Source organism: Chiroxiphia lanceolata, chromosome 6 (assembly GCF_009829145.1).
Source record: "Chiroxiphia lanceolata isolate bChiLan1 chromosome 6, bChiLan1.pri, whole genome shotgun sequence".
NCBI classification, from domain to species: Eukaryota; Metazoa; Chordata; class Aves; order Passeriformes; family Pipridae; genus Chiroxiphia; species Chiroxiphia lanceolata.
Window position 1 is genome coordinate 34,733,053 of NC_045642.1, and position 27,580 is coordinate 34,760,632.

At 36.0% G+C, this 27,580-nt stretch overlaps 1 protein-coding gene across 1 annotated transcript in view; it reads left to right on the forward strand.

Annotated features, from left to right (window-relative positions):
* The window catches only part of DPH6 (diphthamine biosynthesis 6), a 198,708-nt gene that overhangs the window by 139,067 nt on the left and 32,061 nt on the right, over positions 1 to 27,580 (forward strand). Inside the window, 1 exon segment of the mRNA XM_032691281.1 lies at positions 14,694 to 15,099. Coding sequence (XP_032547172.1) covers positions 14,694 to 15,099 — 406 coding nt within the window.

Sequence of the window (27,580 nt, forward strand, 5' to 3'; positions counted from 1 at the left end):
CCAAGTTATAAACAAGTTGAATCTTAAACCAGAATCTGTCTAATTACATGCAGTTGTTTTCTGAAGTAATTATTGTGTTTTCATGGCAGTCATTTAGAATGGCATCATACATCTGTAACACAGCAGTCTGTGCATTGTTCAGACATTCCTGTACTATTTGAAGTTTACAGACTGTCATGAATTTAAATAAAATTCATGCATTCTCTGACACTTTATCTTAAGTAGAACAGAAGTAACTTATGCTTGAATAGAAGGAGTTGAAGATTTTTCTTGATGCAGAGGATTGGACAGAGGTTTAAGATCCTCTTTTACCTATAGAGGAAATCACCATAAAACTTAAAATAGAATATTAAAAAAAAAAAACAACAGGTTTTTCTGAGAGGATGTGTACTTTTTCACCATGCTGAGCAGATGTTTCTAAGTCCATAATATTCAGGTACACTTTTTGTCTATTTTATTATATGTATTGGTTAATATCTTTGTTTAATACAATTGTTAGATTTCCAAACGGTATTGTAAATTCTGTGTCCTGGAGATAATAGTATAGGTAATATCAATTTAATTGGTCTCCTTCTTTTACAAGTTTCTTGAACAGAACAGTTAAAATATGAGTAGTAGAAATAACAAATATTACAAAGGTAAAAATGACAGATTAGAACATTGCTACATTTACATTGCAGTAAAATCTCATGTAGGTTAATTAATATGATTTGTAGTATTATCAGAAGAAAACTAAGTATTTTTGAAAATGGTTGCTGCCAGCCAGTACCTCTGCTTATCAAAAATTCAGTAGGAAGAAAATACATGTTTCTGTTTCCTTTTTTTTTTTGTCTCATCAAGTTTCTAACATCTATTTTGTTACTAGGTGTTATTTCAAATGTTCCACAGTTTGATATGTTAAACCAGGCTTCTTTTATGGCCCACCTTCAGAACACACAGTACATTAAATTCCACAGCGGTAGTGGGTCTTTCATCTTGTGCCTAGTGTATTTCATTTCCCCTGTGCTCAGATTAGGCAAAGTTTTTGTATTCATTTGAAGCAACTGTAGTGAGAATATTTAACACGGGTCAAATGCAGATAGTAGAACTCCAGAGGTCCTTGAAAATAGTCTGCCATTTGACACTGGGCCACAAAAAGATTATGATACTCTATTTGTAGCATAAGTGGAGCCTTAATGAATTTTAAAAAGGAGTATAGTCAACAAAAAAAACAGTGAATCAGTCTACAGGATTTTAACTAAAGCCATTATTAGAAATTGAATATGTATGTGTATAAAAGTCATATGATTGTATGATGCTCTAAACAGTATGCTAAATTTAACTTTTAGAATATAAACAAAAAATATGAACAATAGAAAATAAGAAAGGAGAGCATTTCTTGTGTGAACATTTATGTAGATAGATACAATCAAATCCTCAGATGGCATAAGTCAGCATAACTCTCTGATTTCCATGAACTGATTTATACTAGCTTATTTGCCATTTACAGGTAATATATACATGCATTTGAATGTTGTTTTTCAGGTAGACACAGTGAAGAAATGCATGTCAAGTTATTCAGGGTGGTAAACAGCCTAGTTCATCCAGGCTGACTGATTTTCCCCTGCAGCAGTTCCCTTATAAGAATTTTTTTGAGTGATTCTTCATCTCCTCCACTGAAAATATTAATTCTGTTTTGAGCCTGTCACTTTTCTGCTAAGCAAGAGTGGATATATGCATCCACTGTTTGCTTAGGCCAGAACCTCTGGTCAAAAGTCTAATGTGTGATGACGGTGAAAGGGTTTCAACCATGAAGTGAGTACCTGTTGTCAGTGCCTCATTATAGAGGGGAGAATGCTATTTTTGTTGAAAAGTGATCAAGGTCTTACTTTCACTCATGAAACTTCCCTATTAAACCGTAGTCCAAATTGCATGTAGGGAACTTTAAATTCCCACAATGAAGGATGGAATTTCAGGATAATCATCACCTTCAAAGTTTTTTTGTTCTCCTTTGGATGAGTTAATCCTGCTGATCAGAACTGAAAGAAGAGCCATATTATCACCCCAGCCTACAGAGATAGTTTTATTAACAACTGGTCCTTCCTAAAACTGTAGAGGTTAATAGCTTTCAGACATCACAAACACTCCTTCCAAGTCAGTGCTTCCAACAAGTAGTTTGATGTTCAGTACCAAGTAGCTATTCTAGATCTCTTTCTTTCCCAGGGAGGGTATTTTAACTTATCTCTTCAATGTAAGCTCCATAAAAATCAGAAAATTCAGATTTCAGAAAGTGGTCCAACTTAATCAAACTTCAATAGTGAGGGTCCTTCCCTTAAATCTGTGGGCAATATCCGCTTTGTCATGGTTATGCAGGACCTGGAAAAGTATTCCTGTTACAGGAAGGAAAATCGGCTACTGAATAGTGTATGAGGTCTTCCTGGGGTGGTGTTAACTTTCTGCATAACAGCCCCTATGATGCTGTGTTTTGCATTTGTGTCTGACACACTAATGTTGCACAGTTTCAAGGCTTTCTGGTTTTCCCACTCAGCACCTCAGTGAGTAGACTGGGCATGGCCAAGAGGCAGCCACAGGCATATCCCATACCATATAACATGCTCAGCCATAGAAAAAGGGGAGTTTTGTCTCCCAGGCTACCTGTTCCCCAGAGGTTGGCTGGACATTGGTCTGCCACTGGGAGGTGGTAAAGGCTTGCCTTTGCATCTCTGATTTTATTATATTCACTTACTAAACTGCCTTTGTCTCAACCCAAGGGTTCTCTCCTGTTTGTTCTTCCTGTTGTCTCTCCAATCCTGCTGGGGCTTGGGCAAGCAAGTGCTTAGAAGCTGCCCGGACTCAACACCACAAATAGATGAAACAAATTACCACTGAAGAGAAACTCCACAATTAACTAGGAAAATTCATATCTGTTCTTCTCCCTCATCAAACTCCAGTCAAAATTAGAGCTCAAAATATCATCTCGTCCTTTTGAAACTGTGCAAGAATCTTATCTCTATTCAGATGCAGTAACAATCTTCTACCACCAAAAATCAGAAGGGGAAAAAAAGGACATTAACTGAGGAAAACAGCTTCTTTCTTCCAGTGGAAGTACTTCTTTACTAGTGTATATTATAATCCAAGGGATCCTACTAAATTTCAGTACTTGATTATCGTCATCTCTTGTTCTGTGTGCTGGTCATAATGATTTCATTTCCTCTTCTTCCTCTTCTCTGAGGGACATCACATGGTCTTCAAAATTAATAATAGATCTTTAATTTTCTTATTCGTAAAAGTCAATGTAAACCAAAAATTATTTATGCTTACCTGTACACCACTTTCAAAAAGGTAGGTAAAACAGTGTGAAAGTGAACTACTATTATTTTGAAACCCCTTTAAATTTTTGCATAGCAAAAATGAGCAGTGTAGTTAATACTCAGTAACATGCATGCCAGCTCAGCAGTGAATAATCACTTTCAGCTTCCTCTCTGTATTTATTCACCTTCATTGATGAAAAATAAAAATGCTTCCAGCTGATATGATACCTGTTCAGTTCTTATCAGTCTTTTAGTTGTAACACAATGAACACAGGTGATAACACTTGAAATCTAACTTTGATTTTATCTTGGACATTATTTATTGTTAATATATGCAGGTCTTTATGCATCTTGCTTATAAGCTTTGTGGAAACATCCTGGCCATCTTCTGTAGTTGACCAAAGTAGTTACTTTTGCATACATATATTAACGAAGAAGCAAGTCTGAAAGAGGAAAATGTAACTATTAGCTGATGAAAACATAGGCTGGGTTTCGGCTGAGACAGCTGACCTGAATGGATCAAAGTATTATATTGTATAATATATCATATAAATTCATGCTTGACAATAAAAACTGGAACAGGGTTGAGTTTTTTTCTAACTCTTTGGGCAACTCACTACAGCGGCTTGTAAGAAACCACCCGAATTGCATAACCTGAGTTTGACTCCTGTAACATTGAACTGTGGAAAACTGGTCCTGCAAAATTCAAGTTCCAAACTGTATGTAGGACATTATTGACCAATGTAAATGGCTTGAGTTAAAATAAAGGTCAGGTGAAGTCCTAATAGTCCTGTTATATGCCATTTAACTGATCTTTCTTTGCAATCGTACCATATTGAAAAATGAAAGCAACTGACTACCCTGCTGAAAACAAACATTTACCTCAAAATTATTCATATGATAAGATAGAATGTAAATGTATTTTCCACTAAAAAGTGTCACATTCAAAATTAAATGAATTGCCAGAAAGCCAATTGTATCCTGAGCTGTATCCAAAGCAGTGTGGCCAGCAAGTCAAGGGAGGGGATTTTGCCCCTATGCTCTGCTCTGGTGAGACATCACCTGGAGTACTGCATCCAGGTATCCCTTGCATACTACATACTGGGGTCCCCAGCACAGGAAGGACATTGACCTGTTGGAATGAGTCCAGAGGAGGGCCAATAAGATGATCAGAGGGATGGAGTACCTCTCCTATGAGGAAAAGCAGAGAGAACTGGGGTTGTTCAGCCAGAAACAGAGAAGGTTTCAGGGTATTCTAATTGTGACCTTCCAGCACCTGAAAGGAACCTACAGGAAAGAAGGGGCAAGACTATTTACAAGAGCATATTACATATTACATTACAGGACAAGAGGGGATGGGTTCAAATTGAAAGGGAGTAGACTTAGATTAGATACTAGGAAAAAATTCTTTTCTGTGAGGGTGGTGGGACACTGGCACAGGTTGCCCAGGGAAGTTGTGGGTGCCCCATTCCTGGAGGTGCTGAAGTCCAGGGTGGATGGGGCTCTGAACAACCTGGGCTAGTTGAAGGTATCTCTGCCCACAGCAGGGGGTTTGGAACTAGATGATCTTCAAGGTCCCCTTCCAACCCAAACCATTCTATGATTCCATGAAATCATTTTTGATTGCACATCCGTATATCATATTACTAATAAAGGTGGTTGTCTCAATGGCAAAGAGCCTGGCAATTAGTAGAAGTTTAATAACACCACCAGAATTTTCAAATTGTTTTTCTTCTACCTCCAGCAGCATCACAATTTTCTTCCTTGTATTCTACAAAATTATTTACAGGTTTAACAATGGTAGCTAATGGTGCTGTACATGTACAGGTGAACAGGTGATGTAATTAGAATGTGAGGTGAAACCTGACATTTGGTTTAAAAATTGGTTCCAGAGCTCATTGTCAAAGTTCAGAAGGAAAGTAGACTCTCAAAGAAAGTATCTTTGCAATCAGTATCTGAAATTCAAATTCTAGATAATAAAATCCGTTATCCTTAATGCCCACAAAGTAGATTTTGACCATTAATTTTGCTCATTTTCTGTCCCATTTGGGTGCACACTCTCAAATGATTTTCAAGTGAAATCTTTCCGTTTTGAACATCCTTAATTCAGTTCAACTCTCTTTCCTAAGTGCTTATTTTTGACACTACACATGAAAAATAAAACCCTCAGAATGACAATCTGTGACCATATTTCATGTGGCAGACTTCATTTGCTTTCAGTTTATATTATTATCAATTTATGGCTTTGTTCCTTAAATAGTTATCTTATTTTTTTTCCCCACATTGTAACTGATATATTGAATGATGTATGTTTGAGAGGTATTTCAAGGATCTTAACTTGGTCATTAACTGGTTACCTCTTGGCTCAGGAACTTTTAGTTTGTTGAGAGAAAGTTACTATTTTTTAAGCAAATAAAACAGCTTTTCAGTATGTAATTATTTTCTTATCAATTTTACATTTTCATGCCCTTTTGAGCATCTAGCATGCAGTGCTTGAATTTACATTTAGCTCTGCAGGAACTGTTTTAAATATTATTATTAAGAAGGAAGAAATCAAAAATCAAAGTGAATTTTTAGTACAATAGCAAAGTATAGGAAGGTGCACTTGCAGCAACAGCAGCCTGGATTAGTATATAGAACTAACTCACAGCTTGACAGAAAATCCCTGCTGGGGAGGAAATGTAGGGGAACTGGCAGAATTTTGCTACATCTGCTCCCTACTGCTAATAAGTTTTAACCCATTTCATTTTTATTATGCTTGCTGTTTAGATATTTTGCTTCCAAAATTATATCTGTAACTATGAGAACACATAAAAGGGAGCACGACAGGTAGGGCTGTTTAAAAATTTAAAACTATCAGCAAGGGATATTGAAGGCCATAATGAGTAAGGTGGTTGCCTTCTCAGTGTGGGTTTTTAGAGTTCAGGCACTGCAGCACTGGTAGAAAGGCTGAGCCTAAGTAGTGGATAAAACAGATTTCGTAGCTTGAGTGGCTCATACAGCCAGAAGGCACCATTACATTATTTATTCTGACCTGTATATCACAGACCATTACATTTCACCCAGAAATTCCCATTTTGAACCCTGCGAGTATACTTGTACTAAAATATATTAGACCTTAAGAGTTCCAAATACTTCATTCCACAGGATGAGAACCAAAAGGCTGAGCTTCCATGCAGTAGGAAAAGGGTTGGTTAAACACACGTGTCTTGGTAGCCTGACTACTTCTGCAGAATAAGGCAAACAGCCAAAAGCTTGTATGGATTTAACAAAAGTGAAAATCCCTTCCTGACCTATTTGACTTAAAAAAAAAGATATAGGTATTCATATTTTCCTTTTGATATTATCCCATGCTTCCCATAACCGATTATCCAACATTTTTAAATCTTTCTTTTGCTCTGATGGTGGCATAATTGTCACATACAATTATGAAATGTGTTTTGAAGGGAGACTGAAATTTATGAAATTGGGTGGGTAGTTGAAAACTTGAAGTCCATGGGGCTATTGAGGCTGCTTTTAGATATTGGGTTAGAACAAGACTGTGATACTTACCTGAGAAATCAAGCACAAATAGAAGTCTCAGCCCTAAACAGGAGATTCTTCTCACTTCCCGTGCATGTAGAAGCCTGTGTCTTTCAGTTGGCCAGTTTGCATTTTCTATTTTTCTTTCAATTTATTCTAACAAGTAATTACTTGAGCTTCCTTTTCAAGGAAACTTCCAGGTTGCTAAGTCCAGAAAGCAGAGGTGATGGCCTATTATTGCAGACTTTATATTGTTCAGTTGTTCATTTGTTCTAGAGACTTGCTCAAAGCTGACTATGTCTTCATGGAAATGTGAGACTGATTGCTCTTGTTTTGATCCTGTCACAGAGCTTCTCAGTTTCTGAAATGAAAGGATGAAAACACAGTGATCCAACAATAGAAGAGAGAAACAAAATTAACAAGCAAATGATATCCTTCTGTACTAAATATAATCAAAAGAGAGCTTGTAAGGTTATGTCTTAAATTTCAACTGAACCCTTTTTTCTATCACACAGAAATGATGAAAATTTATACCACTTCTTGGCCTCTGTTGACAATCATGGTAAAAGATAGAATAGCAAGTTGCTAATTTATTCTCTTTGAGCGATACAAGCTATAGATCCTGTAAAGTTATTGATCTGCTTTCTTATGAACTCTCTGTTTGCATGAGTTCCATATTTGCTTTCCTTTTTTATGTAATGCTTACCTATACTTACAGTAAAACTATTCAGAGACCATTTGTCATGAAACTTTTGATTCTGCAAAGATTTATATATATCCTTTATGCACCAAAAAGCTGTCTCAATTTATAAATCAAATTTATGGTATATTTATTGTGGGATTTAGGCCCTAAGAGTGTTGTTACTTAATTTTTATGATAGTTTCTTCTGACATACTTGGTTGACTACCATAAAATTTTAGCCCATCACCTTGTCAAATCCTAATAATTACCATCAATATATTGTATAGATTCAAATTTCCTGTACTCTCACTAGGATAACTTGAGGTATGCTTATTTTATTCACCTGCCTCTCTGAGAAAAGCTGTGTTTGGCATGTTAACTGCTGATCATTTCATATCTAATGATTAATTTGCATCATTACCATAGCTGCACACAGATTTTTTCACAATTATTGTGAGGAAAATTTGATTTGGATTTTTTTCCCAAATGCCAGCATGTGGAATTATAATCATGATATTAGGAGAAGACATTAATTTGAATTCCATTTGAATTAGACAAATTGATTTAAAGAACCCTTAGAAATAGTACTACCTCTAAATTTCTATACTTATGTTTGTTCCTCTGTATCTGCATTCCCTTTTTCACTTTTCTGTTTTTTAAAGATAGATAAAGACTGCATAAAAAAGAAATTATTCTTCAAAATGTGCTATCAGATGCTGACACAAAAAATAAAGACCCACCTTGTTTTCTTTAGCTTTTCTCTGGTTCAGTAACACCAAGTAAGTACAGGCTCAGTTTCCCAGTTGCCATTGTATAAAATGATTTCTACATGACACAATGGTTACTGAAGTACCTCCAGATAATTCCAACATGTTGTGGAGTGACTAGAGAGGACTAAAATTTCTGAAGAACTTGTTTCTTTTTATGTTTACAGTATTTATTCTATGACAAATATTCATGTTTATAAGACCTCACTTTTAGTCTGCCAGTTTTGTGTTTTGGCATGCAGCAAGTAATTTGTTTTATTTCAGAAATAAATACTAAATGTCTGACTTTCTTATTTTTGTAAGCTTTGGAAAAAGAACATTCTGAACAATTTTGTTGTTATAAAACACTGTGGTATTCATTCTTTGAATTCAGATGTGTTATACCAGGAATGCATGTGGCCTATTTATTAGACAAACTAGGATGTTGAAAAGGATTGCTTCTATCCTACTTTCTCTAGAAACTGACATTTTTATTCTTGTGCAGTTTTCCTAGTGGAATCTTTACTTTTTTAAGTCATAAACCTATTGTTGTGAGAGACTCTACCAAAGCTTAAGCTGGATCTCAGGAGTTTGATGCACTCTGTTTAATGCAGGCAGTGTAAAAGAAATTTTAAATGTATTATTTAAAGGCACATTAATCTTGCCACTATAATGGTGTAATAATGCGTACCATATAAGGTTTTCATAAACTCAGCTTCTAAAAGTAACATCACAGTATCTTTCTTTTTGTTCTCCAAGTCAGTTCTTTGTAGAGATAGCAATTATGCATTCATCTCTGTCTCTCATAGCCTAATTCCATATTCAGCTGTGAGGTAGATAGGCCCTAGTCCTTACTAACCCAACAAAAAGAATATTTCTTATTTAGAACAAATGGAGGATAGTCAAACAAATTTATATAATAAATGCTAATAGCCAAAATATGTACCTTTTTCAGTTTAATTAAGCAAAATAGTTAAATGTTTGTTGCTAAATCCAACAGTGAATTACGTATATGTTTGTCTTATACTCATTATTACTGTGTTTTCATTGAAATTTTAATAGGTCCGTTTTGGATTTTTTTAAAATTGAAAAAATACACTATTAGTTGGAGAAATTATTTTTAAGGTTAGCACCTTTAAAACAACACTCTGTGTAAGTTAGTTTACAACCCTTACAGCCCAGTGTTTTTCATTTAACTCTGCTTATTACACTGGATTCTGGTTTGGTGTGTAGCAGTTTTGTGAATGCATTAGGCATTCAATAGTATGAGAGTGTTTGTTAACTCTCCTGAATATGTGCAGTGAAAATTGAGCGAATCTTTACTAAGAACTGAGGCTTACAAAATGCAAGGATTTGGTAATACTGTGAACCAAGGTGATAATTTCTTGTGTCTGAACAAAGCTCAGGAAAACATTATGCATGATGCAGTTCAGATAACCATTTTCCTTTAATATAGAGATACAGGTTAATTACAAGTTTAGAAACCCATTACTAACCCCTGTTGTTCACCTTGCTTCTTGGAATATGAAAGGGCTTGTATGTCTGAATTAAACACATTCATAAAAGTGTTACTTAAGGAATGTTGCTACCAAGCTACCTTTTCAGCATCAGCTTATTCACAAATATAAAATATAAGTTCCCCTTCTCATTTCTCATTGTTAGATACCTTACTGAATTGAATGTCACTTGATAACTGTAGTACTGTGGGCTTCAACAAGTATTCAGTCAAGCCCTTTGACCCTTTCTATTTCTAGCCAAACTTTTGTAGATTTGAGTTGAGCATCTGTTGCAGAACCCCATTAGAGGGGTTAACACAGAGCAGACTGTCTGGGTGGCTCCAGTGTAACACAGCTCAAAATCCCTGTTCCTGTGGCAGGTGCCTAAAGCAGACAAACCTCCTGCTTGGCACTGTCATGTTTTGGTTGTCTGTGCTGTCTCTATCAGTTAAGCAGGAACTGAACATATATGTGTCACCCTAAAAGTAGGATTACAGTTTTACATGTGATTCTGCGTTGGGAAAAAGGAGAAGCAGCTTTTTTTTTTTTTCTCAGAAGGAATAACGACATTGAACTCCCACTTCTTCCAGCTCAGTATTCTGATACCAATGCCACTGTTGAGGAAGCTTAATCTCTCGAAGCTGTTATCTGCATCCTTCTACTTGATTTTGTGTTCACTATTCATCTATAAAATCTGCCTGGAATATTACAGATGAACATGAAATTCCTTTAGAATTATGGAAATGTTGGAAGGAACTAGTTTTGAAAAATCAACTCATCCAGTCAAGAAAGCCCAGTTCCTCACTAAACACACCACTAGTATTGGCATAAATTCCTATGTAAGAACAAAAGAATAGCCATAATGTTGTAGGCTCTGCTGAGCATTCTGACTCCAAACAGTAGCCCTAAGCAGAAGTGAATAGTAAAAACAGTAAAATCATATATCTACTCTAATATTCTCCCAACCTCAAACTATATTAATTCCTATTTAAATGGATTAATTTAATAGTTATATAAATAATTTTTATATAAATAATTAACTCATATAAATAAAGAATTACATAGGAATTTCAATATGTCTCTTTTATAATGCCCACTGAATCTGTGTTCTGAGAAGTTCAGGCTCCCCTTGAATCCCTATAAAGTTCTTGCAACCGGAGCATTCTCCATCAAGAAATTGTAGGTGTCACCTACCATTGTCCTTTTTGAAACCATGCTCTTACTAATGTCATTTGATGGTCTGTAGTTTTTGTACAGAAAGACAAGTGTGCAAAATCAGTTCTTATCCCTATCCACCCTTCTTATGTCATGTATGATTTTGTAAGCCTCTGTCTTCTCATTAAGAAGGCCGGAGAACATTTTCAGTCAGACACTCCTGAGCTTTTGATCATCCTTGTTGTCTTCCTCTGAATACATTTTAGATCTAATATGTCCTTTTTCAGTTGAGAGATTCAGAGTTGTTTATCTTACTCAAGATGGGGGTGAACTGTGAATTTCTGCAGTGGCATAATGTTACCTACTTTGTTCTCTTTGTTTTACTTGCTTTCTTGACTGCTGTCAACTGCTGTGATTCTTTCTTAACCAGTCCATGAAGACTTTCCAAGATGTCACTTATCATGGCAGTTTTCTCAGTAAAGGTAAAGAAGACTCACTTTCTCAACCATCCTACAATCTACTCTGTACCTTTGGTTTTTCTTGTGAGTTATTGAAATGTGCATTGTATCACCAGAAGAATGTCAGTATTTTCTTCATGGTGGGAAAAGTCCTTTGTTGAGTTATGGGGTTTTTCCTAAAGCAAAGTGTTAAAAAAATCTTCATAGTCCTTCTTTGGATAGGGAATGATATCGATACAATGTATTTCTAAATGCATGTATATTGAAAAATCTGCTTTTGGGCTTCCTTTTCCAAACTTTATGGATCTTAATCTTTTCCATCTTTGATAAATTGAGTAGTAGATGATCCTGTTGGCAGAGGGAGGATATTGTGAATCATGGTTTGAGGAAAGTCTAATGTGAGAGTCAGTTAGAGCTAAATCACTTGTCTTATCAAATCTTTGTCCAAATTTTTGGGATCTACTATTTCTTACTTTGACAGAACCAGAATTCTGTCATAGTGTGGTCTCTGAGATGATCCAGTTTACATCTATTCCTGAAAGAAGACATTGTTACAGAGTAATTTATTTTCAGAGGCTGTCTCCTGCATGGAGAACAGATGTTACCTGATGTCCTTCTTTAGTCCTCTTGAAATCAGATCATATCAAAATGTAGCACATTAAGTAGCATCTTTCTGCATATTATTTCAGCAGTCAACCATTGAACCTTTATGATCTGCTTATTTTCCCCTATGGCAATCGAACTTCTAGTGAAAAGCTACCTTGCAGTATTTGTTATTAGAAAAAATTAAATCCAATGGAAAAGCTAACAACCAGAAATTGGAACTTCAACATGCACAGTGTCCCATGAACTGAAAATTATTTGGAAACTGCTACCTTTAGATGAAAGCTACACCTATAGCCTAATAAAATTTGTAAAAATTTGTAAACTCAGGTATTGCATACTTTAAGGAATCACTGCTTTCAACAGTGTTTGCCTCAACAGTTTTCTTGTCTCTCAACAAGAATTTTAGAACTTCCCAAGAATTATTTAACACTTCTTTTTCAAGAATTACAATCCAAACTGTATACTCTTCTACCTCATTTTTTTTTGTCCAGGACTGTGAAGATGTAAAAGAAAGACTAGGCCAAAACCTGTGCTCCTTTATAGAACGATCTACAACAGTATCCTTGGACAAGAACCCTAAAAACATGTTTTTATTCATAGTACCACAGATGTCTGCCAGAAGTGATGAATCTCATTGATGACAGTGCAGAATCAATTATAAAAAACAACTTAACCATAAAATAATTCCTCTTCATTTTCACTCTTAATACCTGCTCTATATTTTTCTAGCATCGTATGAGTATAATTTCTTAGCAGACCTTATATATTCATCCTCATTTACTAGACAGTCTATCCTAAAGATATTCATCTATTTAAGACAGTTGTAAATTTCTGAAAGGTAACTCAAATGCAGCATCCATGTAAAACACAAATGTCAGCGATTTCTTGAAAGTAAGTCAGAAGAGGTCATTGTTAGAAGTATTTCTGTAAGATTCTGTAGTCACTGATGAAAGATTATTAGTCCCCAGTAGCTCCATCACTTGTGCTTTGTGCAAACTCTAAAGTTAAAGGTTATGAGTGCTATGGTACCATATAGGTGCACCATGAATAGTCTTTCACACAGAATGATTCTCATTTGTTAAATTTGGAAATGTACTTTCTCTTGGCCTTAATTTTCATGTAGTTCTTTGTATTCTAAATGGCAGCTGAAGGCAAGCAGAAATAGTGAGTAATTGATTTAACAACCTAAGACAAGTACAGGGAAGTCGAAAAGTTTGTCTTAGTGCTTGATGTGACCTGAGAGAGCTTCTTTAGACTCTTTTTTTCTAATCAGTACCTCAGCACCTTGGGCCAGCAAAGTGGCCTTTAAGCCTGAATGAGCATGACTTTTTTTTTTTTCTCAGTGCAGAGCTCCAGTATTTCATCTTTTTAAACTGTTTTACAGCACTCAGAGCAGAATTATATTGACAAGGTTAGAATTCATCTCCTAGAGGAGAATACTGTGCTCCTGTTAAGTGCTAATATAACATTTATGTGTTGGTACCTTAATAACAGCCCCAGCGAGCCTAATAAAAGTACTGAAAGCAAACAGTACTCCATAAGATTTTATTATGACTGAAGTGACTGCAATTTGAGACAAATTATCCCTGTTTTTGTTCCCATATCAAAAACAGAAATGCTAAAGCAATTGCTACATGTTTGGGATAGAATTACACTCCACTATCATTAATATAGAAGTAAGTGCATTTTTCGTGTAAACAGCTCACGAGGGTCAAGCATCAAAGATATTCTGTGCAGACTTCTTGTCAATAACTTTGTGAGTGAATTTTGAAATAAAGTGCCTGGAACCTGTCATTATTTCTTCCTCTCAAAGTTGAGAGCGAGCGGATGAAAATTGAGCTTGTGAATTGAAGGTACTGCAAGTTATATGGCCTTATCGACTTCAGGCAAAATGGCAGGTTTGCCTTGTTATTATTTTCCTTTCAGAGGTCAAGCAATGGACAATATTACCAGTATATAGTGCTGTGTAAGCAAATTGGTATATAAAAAAGTTATTATCTGTGTACACAAAGAAGATGGTGTAAGTCACTAATATTAAAAATCCTTAGTATAGTGTCACTTTATAAAAACAGAGGAAAAATGGAGGAAAAAGATAATCTGCTCATCAAAATAAGCATTTCAACTGTTCAGTTACTTGAAAGCTATTAAAAACCATCAGAAAAAAGGACCTCCGTTACTCAGAATAAGCTTACCAAGTCAGCTAATTAGACATGCTAGTTGATGTGAAATGAGCTCTGCTATTAAGAAAATACATTCTATTTTCTAAGAGGGTTTGGTCAAGATAATTCTGCTGTTCAGAACTGTCTGAACTATGTCTTTCCTTATCTGAACTGTGTCTTTAGTAGTCCAACTTTTAAAATAAACCTTAATGTGCTTTACTAGCTCATTTCTGTAGTTTTGGTAGTTACTACCACTTTTTATTCTTCAAACACCATTGGTACAGACTGTTACCCTGTGCAAAAAGACTTTTAATTGCAGAATGAGTGCAAAATATGTTATGATCAGCTTTTTTTTTTTTTTAGTGGTACAGGCATAGTAGTTGTTTGAGATTGTAAAATTGAGCAGATACTGTCAGACAAATTCATAATTGCTCAAGATGACTTCTAAATAAGAAATAAAGTTGAGGGTAAAACTAGTCTCCACTACTGCACATACTTTTTTGAATATTTTAGCTAAATAGGAGCAGCCTTAATTTCTACCAGCTCTGTAATATGGACAATATTTTGTTTATCTTTTAGGAAGAAGATTCAGAGACGTATCATGATGAAACTGCAGTGTGTGGGTTGCTTGCTGTGGTGGTAATATCTCACCTGCCCAGAGATGCTGCCATTGAATGGCATGTTGTTGCAGTAGTCGATGATCCACTCCAAAGAAAGCATTTTGCAATGAAGATGTTGTCAGAAGGCTTCCACATTGAGTGTGAATCTGTGGAGTCTAGTTCTGCATCTTGTGCATCAATTTCTTTACGTCTGAGCTTGATTTCACCATCCACTTCTCCCCTTGATTTAGATGGACCTCTTCATGACTTAGTTGCTATGTTTAAACAAGCTGTTGAGAAACTTTCAGGAGACTGCAGTGCGAGTCCTTTGTCCCTTAGAGCTTTCTTCAAGGAGCATGTCTTTGATGTGGAAACACTACAAAAAGGTAAGACTTACCACAATATGAACCAGGTGTAATACTAAGCGTAAGGTAATTTTTGTTTACTTCTACATGAGATTTCATTGGAAGAAGACATTTTACAAGGGCCTTTCAAGAATAGGTGGCCAAGAAGGCCAGTGGCATCCTGGTTTGTATCAGAAATGGTGTGGCCAACTGGACCAGGGAAGTGATTGTTCCCCTGTACTGGGCACTGGTGCAGCCACACCTTGAATCCTCTATTCAGTTTTGGGCCCCTCACTATGAGAAAGACATTGAGGTGCTGGAGAGTGTCCAAAGAAGTGCAACGGAGCTGGTGAAGAGTCTAGAGAGGAAGTCATATGAGTGGCTGAGGGAGCTGGGGTTGTTTAGCCTGAAGAAAAGGAGGCTCAGGGGGGATTTTATTGCTCTCTACAACTACCTGAAAGGAGGTTGCAGTGAGGTGGGGGTTGGTCTCTTCTCCCATGCCCTCCAAACAACAGGACAAGAGGAAATGGTCTCAAGTTGCACCAGGGGAGTATTAGATTGTGTATTAGGAATACTTTCTTCACCGGAAGGGTTTTCAAGCATTGGAACAGGCTGCCCAGGGAAGTGGTGGAATCACCATCCCTGGAGGTAAATAAAAGCTGTGTAGATTTGATGCTTAGGGACACAGTTAAATGGTAGACGTGGCAGTGTTAGGTTTACAGCTGGACTTCATGATCTTGGAGTTCTTTTCCAACCAAACTATTCTACCATTCTATGACTAAGATACATTTGCTCTTTTTCGGGTTACCAGGCATGTTTCTCATGTTGAAAGACTCTGTTCTTGGACTTTTTGAGGTCCAAACAGGATAAAGTTCTGGATTACTTGTTCTAATCTCTCAGCTGAACTGACTTTGAGTAGGAGGTTGGATTAGATGGTTTTGCTTCAATCTGAGTTATTCTGTGATTCCATGAAATAGAAGTTTCTGAGAAGTCCAGCCACTTCAGGATTCAACATAGAGAGAATGAATCTTTTGCATAAAAGTATTTGAACAGTTGTCCATTTGGTAGCCTGTTTGGTAGTTTTTGTCATGATCTAGAACTATGTTCAGATAACCAATTCCTGTCTGCTAGCAGAAACTCTTTTGAGAATAAATAATTAAATAATAATGTTTTAAAATAAGGAAATGATGGTGAATCTTCTGGATTAGAGGGTGTCTGATTTTGAACATGGGCTGATTTCTTAGCAACTTATTTAAGGTAGAACTTGTTATCCAAACAAATTTGCTGGGTTTTACCCCAGTGTTTATTTTTTCAAAATCTCATTCCCTGACCAATTAAAGAGAATACAGAGCAATAAATGTAATGTTACAACTACAGTTTATTTCTTATGTTGTAGGTCTGCATTTTGGGCTATGCTGAATTTGGGACAACTATTATGCAAGAGCAAAAAAGATTATTTTATCTGTCAGACTTATAAAACTGGTAGACCATACTGGTATTGAAATCAGTAAGAGCTTTGCTTTCAATTTGAGAAGGAGCAAAGTCAGATCCTTAGTCTATATTTATCTCAAACATGCATGCACTTTAAAAATCCTTGCAGACCACAACTGATCCATATTAATTAGCTGACATAAATGTTAGCCCTCAAAAATTCTACTGTCCTATTTTTTTTTTTCTTAACCTGCAGCAGTTTTTGAAGAAAATTCAACTTGACATGGTTTAATAGATTTAAAGTACAGGAATTGAAAGCTATAAAAATGTGGCATAGAATAAGCATATTTAATCCAGGAAACTAGGAATGAACATATAGTCTGACAGAATGTTGTTGTTTTTACTACATCTTGTTTAAGAACTAAAAGGAAACCTGATAAAACATGTTCCTGGCATGGGATTAACATTACTGTTTTGCCTGCTTTCTTTCTGAGATAGGCCATAGAAAAATTACTTCCAGACAAATTTCATTTGCTTTATAAAATATATTGTTCAATATAATGTAAAAATTGTGTGGATAAAAATTTTATTCAGTTCCATTCATGTTATATTACCAATAGTATAAACATAGAAAGATTTGTTGTAATTGTCATATATTCATTTTTGTTGTGTTCAGATCTCTGCACTGTCATAATAATTCCTGTCATTATACCAATTTTATCATTATCCCCAATGATAAGAAGTACATTTTTGCAAATCTGTAGAATGTATAGACTACATTAAATTTACAAGTAGCACTAATTCATTGATGAAGAATTTTAAAGTAACTTTTTTCTTCTTAGGAAAAATTTCCAGAAAGTTCATGTAATGGAAAGATAAATGTGACATATATTCAAAAATAATTTTTCAAATTAAAATAGTTGTTGCTGAAGTGTGTCTTGATGATAGTTTCTGTCTGATTCAAAAATGGAAGTCTAATTATTAATCTATTGTTAAGACACAGAGATATATTCAAATATTCTGGTAATATATGTTCTTGGAGCTTTGAAAGGCATTTAGTCACCAATGAAGCAACCTGAACTTTCAAAGGGATGTGGCATATTCCTGAACAATGTCCTTGACTGGCTCTTGCACTATTATTATAATTCTACTTCTCATAATTTAAAATACACTCAGACATATATATTAACTCTCAGTTACAAAATAATTGTATGGGGTGTCCAGTATGTTCCCATTAATTGCAGTATCCCATGGACAGTGTCCAAAAGCAAGATGACATAGTCTGTGTTTTACCTTCTCACTTATTACTGGCAGTCTTTAGTTGTGACAGGCAGAACTACTGCAAATGTCCATGTCCTTTAGTGTGCTTCACAGTTTTAGTATACCAGAACTAATATCAGGTCTTTTTTTTTAATCCCAAGATATTTTAACCTGCCTATAACACCAGAAGAAGGTGATTGTTAAGTTCTGATGACAACAGCTCCTTCCAGTTTCTCACAGTTTATTCCTGTTTTCCTTTTGAGCCTTTTCTGCTTCTAGAATGTATCTGAATGGGGCAGAATGCATCTGAATGGGGTAGATTACAAGAAGGAACAGTCATGGTCATGGCTGGGCTTCGCGAACGAAGATTTGGGAAGGCACTATCCACTTTTGCTACAGGCACGCTGGCGGCTTATGAGGCCAATACGTGACAGACATATCCGATTGCAAAAGGCACAGCAGAAAGACTCCTTAGATGGTGTATTTTGCAGGATACGGTTCTTTCTGCGTTGCCTTTTTTCCTCGAGAGTGATCCTGTGTGAGTTCTCAAAGGAGACAGCTGCGTTATAGATGGTGTGTCTCCAGGCCTCCCAATTGGAGGCCGGAGTAGACCAGTTATGTTGATCAATATGGCCAAGGCTGAGATGTTGTTTCAGGGAGTCCTTGTATCTTTTCTTCGGGGCTCCTCTCATGCGGCAGCCAGTGGCAAGTTCACCATAGAGCAGGATCTTAGGGAGGCGGTGGTCCTTCATCCTTGAGACGTGCCCTGCCCATCGCAGCTGCGTTCTCAGTAACATGGCCTCAATACTAGTGACAGCTGCTTGCTCTAGTACAGATGTATTGGTCACATAATCTGACCAGTGGATGTTTAGGATTGTACGAAGGCAGCGCTGATGGAAGCGTTCTAGGAGACGCAGGTGGTGGCGGTAGATGACCCATGATTCGGAGCCGTATAGGAGAGTAGACAACACTATGGCTTTGTAAACACTGATCTTGGTGCTTTTCTTTAAGTGTTTATTACGCCATACTCTTTTGTGGAGTTTTCCAAAAGCATTACATGCCTTAGCTAACCTGTTGTCTATCTCTCCGTCGATCTTGCCATCTGAGGAGATGAGGCTACCAAGGTAATTAAACTGTTGGACTGATTTGAGCTCTGATTGGCCAATGGTGATGTGGGGATGATGGGGGACTTCCTGAGGTGCAGGTTGATGGAGGACCTCTGTCTTCTTTAAGCTGACTTCTAGCCCAAAGAGCTCAGCAGCATCTGCAAAGCAGGATGTTAAACGCTGCAGGGCTGCTTCTGTGTGGGCAACAAGGGCGGCGTCAAGAAGGAACAGTACTGCCTTCCATAATAGCACTGGTTTGTGTCTTGTCAGCTCTGAGCATGGTTCAAAACTTGTTCATATCTGTCTCTGTAGATTTGTCCTAAGATATTTTGAGTATTTGGATGTCTCTGTGATGATTTCTACTACCTCCAAAGGTTACTTTCTGTAGTCAGGTAACAGAATTTTCTTAAGCTGCTGATGAGATAGTTGATGAGCCTTTCAATCACAGAATATCATTTTTACTGGGACACCTGATAAAGCAGAAACGTAAATCTGAAGGCCTAATACGTGGCTTTTTAAAAAATATTGTTTCCTTGATGTGGCTACCAGAACACAAATTATATTGAAAGACCGATTTTGCAATTGCCATTTATTAATTCAACTCAGGTAGTACAGGTTGCTACCCATCTGTATGATAATCCGTAAGTGACACATTTGTCTCTGACACGCTAGACATTGTTAAACCCACAAGTAGATCTGTCCTTTTGGAGTCTTCAAGTACCATCAGATGCATTATCTGCTGAAGAAAAATAATTTTAATAATGTAGCAGGGGATAATAGACTGCTTTTCAAATATTTTTAACGTGAAGCACATCAGACAGATGTATCTGTAATGGAAAAGAAATTATCATGTCTCAGAAATCAAGAGAGATGTTTGAGAAGAAAATTGTTCCAGGTTAGTGGATTTTAAGGTGGATTTGCATCATCTTATAAGATTAGTAAATAATCTTCAATAATTCTTATAAGATCTTGAATTGCAATGTGTTGACTCCTCAAAAGCATGGAAAAGAAATAAAGGTACCTTTTTTCTGATTACAACTTAAAATCATCAGAGTGAAAGGAGGAAATACTGCCACAGATCTTCTCAAATGAGCCTCTGATTAGATGAGTGCTTTTTTTGGTATAAAGAAATTGTCATTTATTTAAAACTGTCCAAATAAATTAGAGAAATTTGTTGTTACCTGACAGAATGAGATGAGAACCAGGAACATGTATACTCTGCATATTGTAAACAGATTATTGGAAATTATTAGAGCTGGTGTTACTGATGTCAAAAGAACCTAAGGGTTTGTAATGCAAATTTGAGACAGATAGCTTTCTGTCATCCTAAGACCAGATGTAAAGTTTTATTGAACAAAGTGTAGTACTGATGTTGAACTTCTCAGAGGCAATCCCTCCTAACATACGAGAGCATTATGGGCCCCGTGCAGAGACTACAGAACGTATTAGAAGTAGGAGGATTAGACTAAGCTGACATATATACTTAGTAAGATGCTGTTAAGCCTTTAGAAGTCTTTAACATAAATTTGACTATTTCTTCCTTATTCTCATTCAAATGTGCATTAATACAAATGTGTCAGGATGATTTGCTATACCATCCAGTTGACTAGATTATACTTCCAGTTGACTAGATTATTCTTCCATATAGGAAAGATGAATGTTCATAAGTCATCACATTATGATTTCACAAGCCTTGTTCATAGGATGTATGCGAAATATTTTTGAATATTTATTTGGGAGTAGGAAAGGTCCTACATTCACCAGAACATTATATTACATAATCCCTTTTTAATACTATGGAAAAAATGAACTGGGAATATAAAAAGGCAAAAGAAAACAGGAATAGACAGTCTGGTATCAGCATTAAAATGAATATATAATTAGTTTTTTAAAGTGACTCTACTCTGTAAATGTTTAGGTTTAAAAGGTTCTTAGTACTTATGTGTTTATCAAGTTTCAGTGATACTATAGGTTTTTTAATTCAACTGGACTGTAGAAAATCTTACTTGTAATGGGACTGTTTCTTCTGTTGAAAGAGAGGCTATGGCACTCATTTAGAGTCCTTGCAATGACAGAGTAACACCCTGACGCATGTACAGCATGCAGCTTTTAAACTAAAGATTTTCCATCTGATAAGATTTAAAGTATTCCATTTGTTAAAATACTGCATTATCAACACATTTTCCATATGCTTTCCAAAACACGTAGGGTTTCCAGTACTGACAGATTTGCCTTATGTAGTGTCAATCTAAGAGAAAGGGAAGAACACCAAGAGAAGATACCAAGATGCATTTTTATAATAACACATGTCCATGTGCATTAAAATTTAATACTTTTCAACTAATGTACTTTAAATTCACACTGGAAATTTATTTCAACTAAGCTTATTTGATGGATAGGCCCTTATACACTGGGAAACAATTTCCCATGGGGACAGCTGGAATCTCAGCCACCAGACACTTGTATGTAAGTCTACATGTTCTCATGTGAGTAATCGGTATTTACTCAACAGTTGTGGAGAACTACTTCTGTGAGTAGAAACTAAACAGTCATTAAGAACTCTGTAATGAGTAACAATGAAGGAAGTACATTACTTTTGAAATCAAACTGCAGTCACTAGCTCAAGCTTTGCAGTCACTAACTAATGAGGTATTTGTTGTGACTAACATATACAATTTGGCTGAACAAAAATATTTTTTAGATGTCATGATGCTGTCTGAAATAGGCTGTAAAACTTGAGCTTGACTTTCTACTGAAAATATTAATTTATTCTAAATGGAAAATATGAGAAGAATTGTAAACATGAAAAAAGAGGAAAATCTCACTTTAAATTTCTTGGGTTTCCTGTTAAGAAAATATTGAATTTGCCAAGTACAATAGTTCAAGCAGCAAACCTATACTGCTGCTGCTAAAAAAAAGAAAAAAAGGAAGAAGTTAAATTAATACTTTGGGAAATTAATCACTTTATAATATGCAGAAGTAATCAGGAAATACTGATGTGGTTCTTGAGTGAATTTAAGATGACATGATTTAAATGACATTTTAAAAGGATAGAAATAGCTAAATTTGGTCTTTAGGCACAGAGGTGGCTTTGCAACATTGCTATTGCTACCCAAACTATCCAGTCAAGAGATCTGATATATTAAATGACTGTTAAGGTACTGACATTTTAAACTTCTATTTTTTTCAAGGTTGTGCTGTTATTGCATCTACTGCAAGTCAGTGTACATATTTTTAGCAGAATATCTCATATAAAACTATGGGAAAGGATTTTATGTTTGTTATCCAAGACATGGAGAAATTGTTTTAATATTAATGATGCCTCTCAACTGAATTTGCATAGAAAAGTGTTTTATGCCAGTGAGGCAGCTTAAGGTATATTAGATCCTGCTTTAGGGCAGTGACCTTCTCTCCTTTAGGATGGGAAATTTATTTTTAAAGTGCACAGATACTAGATTGAGAAAAATTCAGCCACTTGGTGCCAAGGCTGGGGAGCAAAGTTAGAACTCACTTTTATTCAAAGTGGACAGCATGTAGCATCTAAAGGTTATGGATTGCACAGTCATACGTAAAAATCTTGACTAAAACTTTAAATGGAAATAAATTCTTTAACTGCTTGACCCAAGACTGATTGAGAACATACCCTTTATATCCTTGACACAGAACACTAGTAATATATTGGTAAGGTTGTTTTAAAGCTATTATGTACAACTTCATATGTCTTTCAGAATTTCTGCCACTAAAATCTAAGATACATTTATAGGTTACTCTAACCATCCATGTTTTCACGTTATGTTGAAGTGCTACTGAACTTCTCACTAAATGAGTTATCTGTGTAGACTTCAATTTTCCTGTTAAAGATTTACCTGTAGGACAGAACAGACCTGTCAGAAAACAGACCATTTGTAGAAAAAGTCATAGATTATAAAGAAGAATTTCCAAAGTTTGCTAACGTTGAAAACTGATTTACTTTCCTCAAATAAGCAGTTTGGAATGTGCTAGACACTTTTTACAGTGATCCAGGCAATGGCTTTGCTGCTTGATGTTAGTTAGTAAGTTATCTCAATAAACACTGGAATTTGTTAAATTTTTTAAGCAATAGACTATAAAATAGAAATCTTAAAAGAATCAAGAAACTTATGGAATGAGAATCTCTTCTGTAATGAGCCAGAAGGGGTCACTTCATAATTACACCTGCAAGGAGTCAGAACGAATTAATACTCTTCTAGAAAACTGGTATCTTCTAGACAGGTGAATGTATACGTGGTCTATCCATGTATGCATAAGTGCCTGTATAAGTGTATAAAATGTATGAAGTACAAACACCTTTCTATGATGTCAAAATTAATTTTGAGAAGCTTTTTTTAGTGTTTTATTGACAGAGAAAAACTACAAAAGCATTTATAACAATGACATCAGGCATGCAATCATAGCCAATTTTGGATCATCTGGCATTTAATATGTGAAAAATATATGATTTGTCTTGCTATCTAGAAACCATTTGTAACAGACTCACTCTTTAAGGACGTATCACAGATTACAATTACATAGGAAGTTTTTCTCTGAGACTGTTTTAACATGCCAACATTTTGGCACCAATTCTGTAATTCTAAGTCAATAGACATGTAAAGAGCTTAGATTTCTAGAGAACTCTTCATAATTTGTATAGATCCAACTCTAAGTTACATTTTATTTACAAACTAAGAAATAAAACTATTACGGTGTTTAGGTGAGTGAAATTACATCTGACATGGGAAGTCTACTGACCTTAAAATAATTGTGGGCTCAAAATGAGTTAGGGATAATGTCATAGCTGCCTCTCCTGTTATTATTTATTCTAGATATTTATTTAGGACCATTGCTTGAAACAACATACTGCAGTAGATGGACCTCTGGTGCGACTAGATTGTCTTTTGTATTTCCTCTTCTTTAGTACCAAAATGCTTGCCATTTGCTCTTTGTCTGGCAAAGCTAAGAAATAGTTCTATGAAAGAAAAGAGTGAATTTTGTAAGGAACAACTGTGTACAGAGTTACATTTCCAACCAATAATGATATAAAACCCAACACTCTAACAGTAGCAGGAAGATCAACGATTAAGTGGATAGATTGCTCCTGGGCAGGTTCCTGGGCTGATTCAGTGTGTCTGCTGTCCCATGGACTGGATGATCCACAGGAGGGTTGAATGACTGCTGGCTGACTGACCATTGTCAGTCATTCTGTGATATAACCTCTGCACTGAGAAGTATTGGTTCAATCTTCTTCTCTGATAACTTTTCCTAACCCCCTTTGAAAGTATTTTTGATTAACAACAGAAGCTGTACTTCAATATTTTTCTTCAGAAAAATCAAGGATTTTTTGCACTGCTAGTATCAACAGCCTGGAAAATGGGTATTATATCTACCGACTGTCAAACTATTAGGTTTGCCAATAACTCTAAATAAACTTTAACTGCAAACTTTCTCTTTGTATTGTTAAGTGACAATTCACATGTGAAGTTAAGTTTTTAAGACTGGAAATTTTCCTGCCCTGACAATATGTATAAGAAACTGACACATCTTTATTCTCAAGGTGTTTTTTTCTCCTCCAGTTTCCTAAGGCTTTTTGATGCATGGCCATATACTTCCATCTCAGGCTTAGGCTATTCTGTTGTGTCCACTCTCCAAAAATTGCCCTCACAACTGCAGTTAAGGTACTGAAATCTCCCCATTGCTTGTTCTACATGCTCAGAGCAGTAATGTTGTAAGTCTTGGACATAAAAAGGGAAGGTGAGGTGTCAGAACTAGCACTGACTGATACCCAAAACCATCAGTAAATCTTATTTGAAAGTCTTCTACTTCCTCTGCAGTTTCTTCTCCTGTGCTTCCTTCTCCAGTATCTCAAAGTTAATTTCTTTCTCTAAGATCTTGCCTTTTGCCAACTGTAGACACCACTGATAGTGCCTATCCGGTTTGGTCAGATGCCTTGACTATCAGAAGACATGCTGAGCTTTCCTCATTAGAACTTTTCATAGAGATAAGCATCTGCTGAAAACCTAGGTTTTAAGGGTTCTAATAAGTTTATATCAATTAAATGGGCAATGGTTTAGATTCCTTTTGAAAACTGACAGTGTCAGCCTTGTTGAAATCCTCTCTCCTGCAAGCAGTAGGACATGGTGTCTTCTCTTCTTTATCCAGATATATCTGTTCAATATATCAGGTGTCAAACACAGCTGTCAGCAGTCTCTCAGCAATGCATGTGAACAGTCTCTGAGGTTATCCAAAATATTTGGTCATCTGCTTGGAGACAAACATGACCTTTTTGTTATCTAATGACATGGAATCATTCTTTACAAAGTTGTGAAGCTAAAAAGGAAATTGAAATAATATCCTGATTCAAACTCCAAATGCAGGCAAAAACTTAACAGTATGAGATGATGCTGCAGCATAGTTTGCTGTAACAGTCTAGATCCTGTCTTTTGTCCGTCTGGGTAATGAAAGCCAAAGGGGCTTCTTTCCTGAAATCCAGAGATAGCTTGGACACAAAGATTATTTATTGCTCAGAGTGAAAAGTGATGAGATGCCTTTGAACTCCATTGTCCATTTGTTTCCCCTGCCCTTGCCCTTTCTCCATACTCTAAGACATCTTTTTAACATGAAGAGGAGGCTTGAAGACAGAAGGCAGGGCAAGGAAGCAAGGCCTGCTTGTACTTCATGGGCATATTTAGAGCAAAAAAAGTCTCCTGTGTTTATTGCCTCTGGTGTGTACTCAATCAAAGTTGGATTGTGCAGCCAAACTTAGCAACTTAAATGCATAGTTTATTGGTTTCATTGTTATTAGTCAAGAACATATCCTCTCCTGTTTTCTTTATGCATCTGGATTTTTTTTTATTGTGGTCTCTTAAATTCTGGAAAAAACTGTGACTGGAAAATAGTCTGAAGGACATCACTTCGTAATTATTGTCTAAATTTTAGAAGTATTACAAATCAGATTTATGATTTAAGTATTTTCTGCATGTATTTTAAAGGAGGGTTTCTTTGTTTTTGAAACTCCTTTCAAAGTTATACTCTGACGTAGAAGCAAATACATAAAAACTATGTTTAGAATCCATAAAAGTACTGTAATTTTGTTCTACCATTTACTGGCCAAAAGTTGGGCTTGAGGTTTCATTTGACTTCTCTGTATAATGATTCTATTACACCAAGAAAAAGTTAAGAAGAAAGTTGTTTTATTGGCTTTTTTCCATCTGCACTGTAACTTGTAATCCAAGAACACAGCTATAACTAACCATTAAATGAAAGTATTTTGCCATTGGCACAATTCATGCAATTAGACTTCACATAATATGTGCAGTCATGCTTTAAATAGTCTATTTTTTCTTAAATTTCTGATAAGTTTAGGTTAAAATAGCATAAACTTATTACATATTAGTGAGAAATTTCCAATCCTTAAAAAAACAAGAAATGAAAAATCTGGTAGGTTTTTTTCCTTGCTTTGGCTTTGCTCAGCCTTTACTATTCATCATATCTACTGTGTTAAAATCCAATTAATAGCTCTAATTCATTTACACTGAAAGCACATTTATTACACAGTCCCTTTAGGCACTTCTTTTCTACTTGCACTGTTAAGTCTGGAGTATCAACATTAGATAATAGGTAATTTTTTTTGCCCATTGTAGCAAATTAGAACATTTCTTCTCTTTCTACATTACTTCTGAATGGCAAGAGTGTAGCCGGGAGGTAGAGGGATGTGAGCTGGCATACCTGGAATACTAAGATAGGATAATAACAGAAGGAGATCACCAAACAGGAGAAAGTCCAAAGAAGCACCACTAAAATAAAAGGTTCCGTGAGTGGCATGTAGAACACAGGACAAATGACTGAAGGAACTGGCTTTGTTCCACCTAGGGAAGAAAAGGCTACGGAGGAAGCAAATTGCAGTCTTTCCTTACCTTAGTAGACATTGCAGAGGAGAGAATTTTTTCCGAGAGGCACCACAACAGCATAAGGAGCAACAGTCACAAGGTGCGGCAGGAGAGATTCCAGTTGGACACAAGGAATGAATTTTTCTCCACAAGAGTGGTTGCATGCTGGTGCAGGCTGCCCCCAGGCTGTGACACCTCCACCTTGGAGGTCTTCAAAACCTGACAGCCACAAGGCCCTTAGAAAACTGGTCAAATGTCTAAAGTTCCCCTTACTCTGAGCATCAGGGAGGTTGGGTTATATGATTTTCAGAGAACCCTACCCACCAGAGTTAGTCTATGATTCCTAAAATTGTTCTATGACTCCATATTATTATTAAATTACAATGAATTGGCTGGCATTTAAATGCAGATTCTGAAAGAAAAAAGACTCTTTCTTTCTGTCACTAATACACCACACTCTTACAAAAGATTACTCCCACTACCTACTTGAATAGGTTTTTCCTATTGGAGCGTATCTTTTAAAAAGAACTGTTTCTTCAGAATTGTCTGGATTCTTTGGTTTTGGTGGGATTTTTTTTAACTCATTTCTCTGTAGTTTGCACATTTGTGCTTTTTTCTTTCCATCTCGTTACCTTAACAGAACTCATACAAGTTCAGAATTAGAATTATTGGGCTGTGATATCTCTACAGTACTTCTTATCACAGTGTAAAATCAATGTGTTTCCAGAGTCTAATTAATTTGATAATGATTGAGACATCTGAGTATGATGAATCCTATTATGAAGTCCAATAGTTATGTTGTCAGTAATGTCATATCTTCCACTG